Genomic DNA, 11,316 nt, shown 5'->3' on the forward strand with positions numbered 1-11,316 from the left:
GTGGTCCAGAATTGGGGTACTGGTCCGGTTTGCCTATAAATGTAATGGAGTCTTCCGTGACCACATCTATCTGTGCTTTAAATGTGGTTAAAGATCCCTCCAACTCTCCCAAAACCATTCTCTGTCCTTTCCTCCGATCAGAAGTACTGTATCTGGTTTTTGACTCCAAATATCAAAAGTAATATTACACATTTAAAGACTCGAACTTACATTTATTTGATCATAATTTACTTCCAATTAAGAAACTCATTATAGCTATTAAGTTCACACTAAGTCTGCATTCTTTACATTTTCTTTTACAAACATATACTGTAGATGGAATCCAGAATGCTTTAATATGAACAGTTATATTCTGCACCCCTTTTTCATGATTTGTCATCTGCCCACCAGAAATGTGTACTCAGTGTGTACATAGGTTATAGGGTCTGAGGCCTATTGCTGTCCACACATATTATAGGTTATTTATAAAATCAATGCTTGGTTCACACTATTACAAGGACGTAATGCAATTTAAGTAATTAAACCAATCACAAGCAATGGAAAATTCGAACTGTCGCTTGTCATTCGTCAACTGGCCGGTGTTGCATCCATGTTCTTGCGTTGCCTCTCTAGTGAGAACAAGCTTAAGCAATATACAGAATAACATTGTACGACATATTTTTATTTATTTATTATGGTTTATTCAAATCAATTGTTATCATGGCCGGTATGCCAAATTAACATGGTTAAAAACAGGTACATTAAAAAGACACGTCAGCAACAAAGTAGAAAAACACATTATTATATAAAAATAAAATATAAAAATGTATAGTATATACAGAAAGCATACACAAATTATATTATTTACACTATTATTATTACATTGATTATCAGTTTAAATTGATGGAATAAATAAAGAGGTGCACCCTGAAACTGTTCAAATCACTATTCATTGAGTAGATTCGTTAAAAATGGTATTGTACTTTTTTTTAACGTTCTGCATTACACCTAAATTCAGTTCTTCATAATTATTTACACATAATATTTCGACTTTAACAAAAATTATTTTTTCAGGTGTACAATATATCTTTAAAATGCGCAAAAAAACTAGCATGGAATATTCTTCATTCATTGTTGTTTACATGTAGAATAAAAAGTAAATAAATGTATGCTTTATTTGTAATATTAGAAACATCACACATGATAATATTTGGAGAACTTGGGTCATTGAGGTGGGACCCCTATTTCTATCCTAGTGTAACACTAGGATAACGTATCTCAACGTATCAGTTTCTATTCTAGTTAGTCTTTTTCTAGCCTAGAATAACGTCTTGAAACGTATCTCTTATTTTCTATTTTAGGCAACACCCTAAAATATCGATTTTCAACGAATCACTGATAGCAAAGCCTGTACTTATTCACGTATTTCACTAGCGCGATAACAGAGTACGACACTTAGCTTCGTTATCTTTGCTTCTTAGTATAGTTCAACTCAGGAATTCCAGGAATTCTTCAATTCGTCTCTTTTAGACGTACACACACAACAGCGTTACGAAAAGAAATTATGACAGTGTTAGGTGGGTGTGTCGCTTTTAAACGGACTATACCATTATCCATAACCATTATATGTTTCATTTTTCATTTTCATTTTCATTTCTTTATTCGACAACAAGCGGTCCAGGGGTTGCGACAGCGACAGAGCGCCATAACACATTTGTGTCCGCAACCCCTGTAACATACAACTTAATACAAGTTAAAAATGAATATAAAATATACAGATTATATTACAAATTTAATTATTTGTATAACTGTGTTACACAATTTAAAATACACCTATACAATTAAAATAAAGTTAGCGTTTATTAAGCAGATATTTTTTCAATTTCGACAGGAAATTTTTCAAAGGAAGAGTAACTGCTTGATCTTTGATTATCGGGGGTAGTGATGACCATATAACAGGAAAATTGTTGATAGACGAATATTTTAAAGTATCGGTACGTGCAAAAGGGTGGACAAATGTGAGTAATTCAGGATGGCGTTGATTGATATGAATATTATTGTTTACAGTATTACAAAAAGTTACATTATAAAAACAACGAAATATAAAGGAAATTAAAATCATTAAACGTCTATCACGTAAGGATAACCAACCCAAAGTTTATGTATGTTAAAGTTCGTTTTGTAATGTTTTCCTCTCTTCCGAGTGAGAAAGGCTATTGTTGGTTTATCCAGGTAAGCGAGCTACTAACACAACAGTTGGTTTGTGTAGTCTAACTTGGGTCATTGAAGGAATGGAAATATCAATTATCTATACTAAACTTGTCAAAGCATCAACTTCATTAATCATGTCATATTCTCTAAGTTTCTTAATGAATTCATTCATCTTCTCTCCTTCTGTGGGATAGCCTTTCATTTCTAATCTTAATGAATATGGATCAGTTTCTCAATCAATGCCATACAATTGTCCAATGGTTCTCGTGTTGTCAATGTTAACCATGTTACCGAATTGTAACAGTTTTCTACGATGATCTGAAAAGTTTGATTGGAATTGAATTTTGGTCAATTCCATTCTGGCTTAATAATGCTTTCAATACCACCCGTCCCACATAAAAAATTATATTAAATCTTGACTTAATTAATTAACTACGATAAACACTTACACAGTAGCCTTTTAAACAATATGATAATTTACAGGTTTACTTGTGGCTTCTTTAATTTTAAGTATAAGTGTTTAACGCTTCAACTTCCCTTATCATCTCATTTTGTCTTAGTAGTTCAACAAATTCATCCTTGTTCTTAGAAGTTAGTTTGTTATGAAGCACTAGTTGAAATATGAGATCCCACGTATCCGTTTCTTTGTGAGAAAGCCCAACCAAGTTCATTATTGTTTTTAAGTTGGTTTTACCTACTTTAATTCCGAATTCGATTACGTTTCTTCGATATTTCGAGATTGTTTTAACCTCATTAGACGTAGGATATTGGTAAGTTGGTATTTTCTTTTTGATAATTTCCTCAATGTTTCCTACCCCACATACGACTGAAGCCTCTGCGATAATGTCTATGTTTGATGGACTCAGTTTACCACTACTCCGGAGTAAGTTAAACAAGTCAAATACGTTATCTTTGTTTTGAATTTCACTTGTACTGATTTTGTTAAAGTCATATAGCAATACTTTCAGCATAGTAATGTTGCTAAACCTTTTCCAACAATTTGAAACATCAACCAGCAACTGTGAATATTCAGATTCAGACAATTCTGGAAAAAATGACATAAAACAAAATAGAATTATACAAAAACAAAATACACAAAACAAATTCATATTCTGGACAACAATTTGACATCCCATCACGCTTCATTGCTTCTCAGAAAAGTAATTGTTCGTCAAAAAACGAGCCTAGGCTTAGTTTTACGGCGTTCACTCTCTGATTGAAGTGGTGAAATCAATTATTGCAGGAGATGCTTGAACACTTCATACAGTGGTACATGGGAGTTTTTCAGACCTCATGTGAAGTCATTCAAATTCAAAATTCAATTCAAATTCAATTCAGTGTCATCAGCATATTTTAAGATATTACAGGAGTCAGTGTTATTTCCACAATCATTTGTGTACAGGATACATAAGAGAGAAGACAGAATGCAGCCCTGGGGTGAGCCTCTATTAATAGTATAGAGTTGTTTATTTAGAATTGCTGCAAATTGCATGGGGTTTTAGCTTTATATGACTAACTAACAAATTTCCCCAGAAATATCATAACAATAGGCCTGTAATCATTAATTTTAAGTGTTTTCACACTTATATTTGTTTTAGGAATTGGTACAATCAGGGTGTGTTTACAAATAGCTGGTATAGCATATTCTCTTAGGGAATGTTGAAACATTTTTTGTTAAACATAACCCAATTGGGCAGCACACTCTTTTAGTAGTTTACCACTTAAGTTGTCTTTAATATCTTAGTATCTCCCCAAAATTAAACAAACTGCTGATTAAATCCCACGGACCAGACATAGCTGTCATGATAGGAATTTAAGAAATAAAAACAAAATTACCCAGCTAGCGTCTAAAACATCCAGATTTACTAATAGCCCTATACCCTACTTCATCAAATTATTAAATTCTTAATTATCTCCCCTGCGAGCTTGCGACTGCTCTTCACTTCTTTGTTTTTATATGTAAATATATATTTTTGTTATGACATGTATTTTTACACGCAATTTGGCTCTTAGCCACGAGTTGTAATTATGGTCGACTTTTGATATTTGAAATAAAAGTGAAATATATAATATATATAATATTCTTTAAAAGTTTTACAATATCAGATTCTAAAATACTATGTTTTAAGTTAGAAAAAGCATCACCAGCTTTCCGATTAGATCGTGGAACGAAAAGTCGAGTGGGATCATTAGAAATCATCACCAGAAAGCTGGTCACGGTTAAACTCAATTAAATAAAAAATGTACAAAGGAACAACAGAGTAAATACATTTAATGAGTTAATGACTTAATGAGTTTTCACTGTTGTTAACATACAAGAGATAGGTATCGTCACTTCAATTGCTAATTTGACCTGTATTAGGTTTAAATTTGCCAAAATGTTTAGTCTGGTATTTTGAAGAAACTCTTAAATATCCAGATAGGCAAAAGAAACAAGAAAAAACATTTATATTTTTTTCGATTTATTTAAAAAATGTGTTTACTAGAAATGTTCGTGCTTTGTGAGACCATGGATTAAAGAATAGAAATCCATGCTCAACCATATCGCACTCAAAACGTTCCTCTGTGGTGTGGGGTGACAAGCGATGGGTTGTGTCGGTGTGAGACGTTGTGTGGTGATTCTGCGGTCTATTAATATGCCTATATTAGGGTGCCTATGCCTAGCTGTCTAGGCTAGGCACACTACTAACTATGTATCGAGGCGGTCTGATATTTGTGGCCGCCGTTTATGAACGCCTAAATTCATGAACTTTTATGATTTACTAACCATCGTCTTTGAGTACAAGTTTTAGGCCAGTGGATTACTATAATCATCATACATCATGTTTCTAGCTACTCTTCGGGTCAATAATAGACGGGTGTCACGAAACCTAAGATCACCAAAGCTAAGACCCAAGACCTAAGATTACAAATTCTAAGATATTCTACAGCTTATAAACAATACTTGTTTATCCATACATCATTTTAAACATAGTAGGTTTTATTTATTACCATCCATAAATATAATTAAATACCACAAAACATCGCCCGTTGAGTAAATGTATATTTTTTCTTTACAACAAACAAACTTGACGGGTTGTTTGTTGGTATATATTTACTCCATTGTGTTAGTTCGGAGAGGATGTTTTTATTTCGCACCTGCCTTGTATTTTGACTCCAAATTTGTTAACTAACTTTATCCTGAATACCACACCTTAAAATTAGGACTTATAAGTACTTTAAGAAGGAGAAACACATACAAACAAATAAATAAATCCTTTAAATTTATGATTTTACAGACATGTTTCTTTGTATACTGTAACTCCTCCCCATGCTCAATATTTTTTTTCTATGGAGCGCCAAAAGAGCAACAATAATAGTACAAGTATAAAAACAGAAAAAAAAACGAAACAAAAAACTTTGTATGGTACAGGTAACGGGAATAGCCCTCTAAATCGCCTTTTTAAATTTATTCTGTTGTGGGTACAATATCTAATGATATTTAGGGTAACAAGCATTAATAAATTAAACCTAGGCCTACTATGTTAAAATTATGATTAAATGAACAAGTAACGTGATTTTCACTAAAAAAATGCGTTGAATAAGATGGACTCCACAGAGTTTCAGCCCTCTATATAATTTTTGCTCTTTTGACGTTCCATAGAAACGAAAATATTGAACATGGAGTAGGCCTCTAGTCATGCGAAATTCGGAAACAGTTTGTGTGCGAGAAAAACGTTTGTAAAATCATCAATTTAAGAATTTATTTGTTACTTTTTATGTGATTCTTTTTCATAAAAGTGCTAATTCTAAGGTGTGGTATTCAGAATAAATGTTGTAGTTAAAATACAAGGCAGGTGCGAAAGGTAAATTTACTTGTTTGTATTTGTAATCTTAGGTCTTGGGTCTTAAGCTAGGTACCTGCAACTTATGGTGACACGCCCCTTTTTGATGTCGCCAAAAAAGTGTGACCTGATATTCAGATCGCGCTGAAGGTCCTTTTAAAAAAAATCTTTAAAATTACTTCTGGTTGGCTAATGATGACATTATTGGTACCAAAATGTCAACAGGGAGTTGTTCTACTGCTGGGAAATTTTTTTTCTTTTTTCTGATGTTTATTTCATGAGTTACAACGATTCGAAAATATACCTCATCAAAACACGTGTTTTTTTCATAAAAAGTGAGTTAGTCCATTATTTTCATGTTTCAGTCCATATACTACATGCTATTACGATTATTTTGACATAAGTTTTGTGTATATTGATAGATGTTACAATGGAATTTTTAGATGTTGAAATTTTGTATTTTTTCCACATGTTTACCTAGCATAGCATAGGATGTAGTGATAACGCAGGGATGTATCTCCCTGGTTAAAGAATAGGCCTTTGACGGTCTATGTCGACTCCTTTGTATACATAATATTCACTCTAAATCACTCTAAATATGTTTTAAAAAGTAGGAAATAAAATAAAACAATGTCAATTATGTTTTGGTACTAAAGTTGTTAGAATACAGCGATTTTAAAAGATTGCAAATAAATATTTTTTATTAATAACAATAACCCGTATGAATATTAGTACGCTAGGTTGTCAGTTTACAATGCGGCTAATCAGAGTGCGTGTTTTTACCCAAGCTGGTGTAGATTTGGGTGTGTATAGTATGTTTGTGAATATCAATTCGACTGAAAGACAATTTGTAATAATTGTCAGAGGGTAGGGAAAAAGTTGTTATAACGTAAATGGGTTTGGTTGCTGTTGAGAAGAGGTAGATTCATGTTTGGAAAAATAATAAATTTAAATAATAATTTTCAAACAATTTTTAAGAATATTGCACTTCATTGCCACACTTTTTTTTTCTTATGCATTGAAATGCCTATACTGATTTTTTATGAAAAAAAAAAAAAAATTAAAAAAATTATAAAAAATTACCATGTTGACGAATTTTAATTATTTTTGTGTTATTAAATTTCTATTTTTTTCTTAATTTTTTGATGTATGACTCGATCTGTTTCAATAAGTTTGAATTTTCATGTTAGGTACCTACTTAAGCTTTCGTGATCTTAGGTCTTAGGGGGTCTTAGCTTTCGTGGTCTTAGGTTTCGTGACACCCGTCAATGGGTAAGTCTGGAAAATCGCGAACATTTCTAGTAAACACACTTAAATCGTCAAAAAATATAAATGTTGAATTTTTTTCTTGTTTCTTTTGCCTATCTGAAATTATATGGATGACGAGGTCATTACAAATCTAAGTTCTCTATTAAGTTCAGTTCATAAACACATTAGACTACTTTACTGTAAACATCTCAAAATATGATATTAGTAATTATTATTGTATTAAATAATGTTTAAAGTTTTACAAATTTGATTTCAATTTACATTATAATTTCTTTGAGGATTTTACCAGTGACATAATTTATGTATTCATAGCTTAAAATAACAAAACTTTCTAACTTAGGCGTTTGTTGGAATTTTTTTTGTAATTTATAAAAGTGATGTCCAAATTGCCTAAATAAGTAGAATATTAAGACCCTAACATTATTGAAATAAAACATACTTTCTACTGCATTTCTGGATGGTCCAGCTTCATGACTTCTTGATCGTTTACTTCTTGATCGTTTACTTCTTGATCGTTTACTTCTTGATCGTTTACCTATAAAGAAAATATTAACAATACAGTATAAATTACCATGTTTACTGTTAGTCCAACGTCTATGTCTCAATATCATAAAGTAGTACTTACTTATGTAGCCATACAGTATACACTTTATATATTCTGAGTTAGTTGGAAATTATTTTTAAGGACAACTAGGAAATACAGTTACAGAACTTTCTAAATTATGTGTTTGTAGGAAATTGTATTACAGTAGCATACATTATAGGAAATCTAATTCAGTTATAAAGGTGGTGTCCTTATAGCCTAAATCAATTAGAATAGTGGCACCCCAATCCTATTGAAATAAACATACTTTCTGCATTGCTTGATGATCCAGCTTCACTTCTTGATGGTTTACCTATGCGTTTTATCGCTTTTCTGTACTTTTTGAACTGTTTTGATGTACAGACAAGTTTTAACTATGTCGGTCGGTCGGTCGGTCCGGTATCACTTTGCGTTTTATCGCTTTTTCTGTACTTTTTGAACTGTTTTGATGTACAGAAAAGTTTTAAAGTACATTACTTTTTGAAAGTTCATTTTTTTCTGAGAGCACGCGACTTATGGCTGTTGGCCTTGTTTTCTTGCAGACCAAATTACTACAGACCTATCACTGAAATTATATGGATGACCAACAACAAGATGTGTTGGTCCTAGATAATTACATATCTAAGTTCTCTATTAAGTTCAGTTCATAAACAGATTAGACTACTTTACTGTAAACATCTCAAAATATGTTATGGTAATGTATTGTATTAAACAATGTTAAAAGTTTTACAAATTTGATTTTAATTTACATTATAATTTCTTTGATGATTTTATCACAATAAACAAGTGACATAATTTATGTATTAATATACTGCTTAAAATAGCAACATTTTCTAACTTAGGCGTTTGTTGGAAATTTGTTTGTAATTTATAAAAGTCCAGATTGCCTAAATAAGTAGAATATTAAGACCCCAACTTTATTGAAATAAAACATACTTTCTGCTGCATTTCTGGATGATCCATCTTTACTTCTTGATCGTTTACTTCTTGATCGTTTACTTCTTGATCGTTTACTTCTTGATCGTTTACTTCTTGATCGTTTACTTCTTGATTGTTTACCTATAAAGAAAATATTAACAATATACAGTATAAATTACCAGGTTTACTTCCTGTTAGTCCAACGTCTATGTCTCAATATCATAAAGTAGCCTAAGTACTTACTTATGTAGCCGTACAGTATGCCCTAAACAGAATATACACTTTATATATTCTGAGTTTGTTGGAAATTATTTTTAAGGACAACTAGGAAATACAGTAATAGAACTTTCTAAATTATGTGTTTGTAGGATATTGTATTACAGTAACATAAATTATAGGAAATCCAATTCAGTTAAAAAGGTGATGTCCTTATAGCCCAAATCAATTAGAATAGTGGCACCCCAATCCTATTGAAATAAACATACTTTCTGCATTGCTTGATGATCCAGCTTCACTTCTTGATTGTTTACCTAAAAAGAAAGTATTTTAGGACAGTAATTACAATATCCATGTTGGTGAATACTATTACTATATAACAATTTTTACAATTAATATAATTTTTTTCCTGCAGACCAAATTACTACAGACCTATCACTGAAATTATATGGATGGCCAACAACAAGATGTGTTGGTCCTAGGTAATTACATATCTAAGTTCTCTATTAAGTTCAGTTCATAAACAGATTAGACTACTTTACTGTAAACATCTCAAAATATGTTATGGTAATGTATTGTATTGAACAATTTGATTTGAATTTACATTATAATTTCTTTGATGATTTTACCACAATAAACAAGTGACATAATTTATGTATTCATATACTGCTTAAAATAGCAACATTTTCTAACTTAGGCGTTTGTTGGAAATTTGTTTGTAATTTATAAAAGTCCAGATTGCCTAAATAAGTAGAATATTAAGACCCCAACTTTATTGAAATAAAACATACTTTCTGCATTGCTTGATGATCCAGCTTCACTTCTTGATTGTTTACCTAAAAAGAAAGTATTTTAGGACAGTAATTACAATATCCATGTTGGTGAATACTATTACTATATAACATTTTTTACAATTAATATATTTTTTTTCCTGCAAACCAAATTACTACAGATGACCAACAACAAGATGTGTTGGTCCTAGGTCATATCTCAGTTCTCTATTAAGTTCGGTTCATAAACACATTAGACTACTTTACTATAAATATCTCAAAATATGGTATTTTTAATTATTATTGTATTTAATAATGTTAGAAGTTTGTCAAATTTGATTTTAGTTTACATTATAATTTCTTTGATGATTTTACCACAAAAAAGAAGTGATTAATTTATGTAATCATATAGCTTAAAATAACAAAACTTTCTAAATTATGGGTTTGTTGGAAATTTGTTTGTAATTCTGTAATAAGTGATGTCCTGATTTCCTAAATAAGTAGAATATTAAGACCCCCAATTTGATTGAAATAAAACATACTTTCTGCTGCATTTCTGGATGGTTCAGCTTCAAGACTTCTTGATCGTTTACTTCTTGATCGTTTACTTCTTGATCGTTGACTTCTTGATCGTTGACTTCTTGATCGTTGACTTCTTGATCGTTTACTTCTTGATCGTTTACTTCTTGATCGTTTACTTCTTGATTGTTTACCTATAAAGAAAATATTAACAATATACAGTATAAATTACCAGGTTTACTTCCTGTTAGTCCAACGTCTAGTTTGCTGGAAAAAGTAGAAGCAGGAGGGGCCCGGCGGAGACGCTCTACCGTCAATACCAACCAGAAGGCTGGTGGCGCTGTTCAGCGTCAATTACACAAAACCAGACCATTCCAACCCAGGCCTTAGCCTGAAGCAGTTGACAGATTGTCGACGAAACGTCATGAAGGTAAATTTTCCTTATCGCTTCTTTGGTTCAACATAAAAGTAAAATCCACAAAAAAAAAAAAACAAGAAAAAATAGTTATATAGCAGTTTAATCAGTTATGAACATATTTGTCTACTATACAGTAAACGCTTTTAAAATTATAGGTTGGGTTCATTGCCCCAATGCTATTAAATACCTGCAGCACTCACAATGAATATTAATTGTAGCCATAATATGCTTTAAAATTATCAAACAGAAATAAAATTAATTTAATTATTAAATATTTTGTTATTATTAATTAAAATTATTGAAATAGAATCATCATGGCAGTAAAGAAAAGAAAAAAACATACTTTCGGGAGAACTTGATGGTTCAGCTTTTCTTTTTGATCGCCTACCTGTAAAGAAAATGGTTTAAACAGTGCTTCTCAAAAACTTCTTCAAAATTGTTTTTCTAGACGTTCTATAGACCTATCTCAAGGGCAATATACTGTACAAATATAAATTGCCATTTGTTTCTTCTTTCTAATCCGTAGGAATACTTTATTTATTTTTCTGATGTACATGATCCCAAAGATATTTGTGTACTATCATTATTGATCATTAAGAAGAAATGTCA

The 11,316-nt window shown here is 31.3% G+C and overlaps 1 protein-coding gene and 1 long non-coding RNA gene across 2 annotated transcripts; both read right to left on the reverse strand.

The window, feature by feature from the left end:
* Positions 1-685: 685 nt before the first annotated feature.
* On the reverse strand, positions 686-9,648 carry LOC144843327 (uncharacterized). The gene is made up of 4 exons (XM_078700122.1): positions 9,630-9,648; positions 9,270-9,314; positions 8,803-8,925; positions 686-3,235 (listed from the first exon to the last, which is right to left on the reverse strand). The coding sequence occupies exons 1-4, from the start codon at positions 9,646-9,648 to the stop codon at positions 2,697-2,699; spliced, it is 726 nt and encodes a 241-aa protein (XP_078556248.1). The 3' UTR covers positions 686-2,696.
* Positions 9,649-9,790: 142 nt separating this feature from the next.
* On the reverse strand, positions 9,791-10,420 carry LOC144842389 (uncharacterized). The gene is made up of 2 exons (XR_013612116.1): positions 10,313-10,420; positions 9,791-9,836 (listed from the first exon to the last, which is right to left on the reverse strand). It is a non-coding gene; the product is annotated as an uncharacterized LOC144842389 (long non-coding RNA).
* Positions 10,421-11,316: the final 896 nt, after the last annotated feature.

This window comes from Antedon bifida, chromosome 5 (assembly GCF_963402885.1).
Source record: "Antedon bifida chromosome 5, ecAntBifi1.1, whole genome shotgun sequence".
Lineage (NCBI taxonomy): Eukaryota > Metazoa > Echinodermata > Crinoidea > Comatulida > Antedonidae > Antedon > Antedon bifida.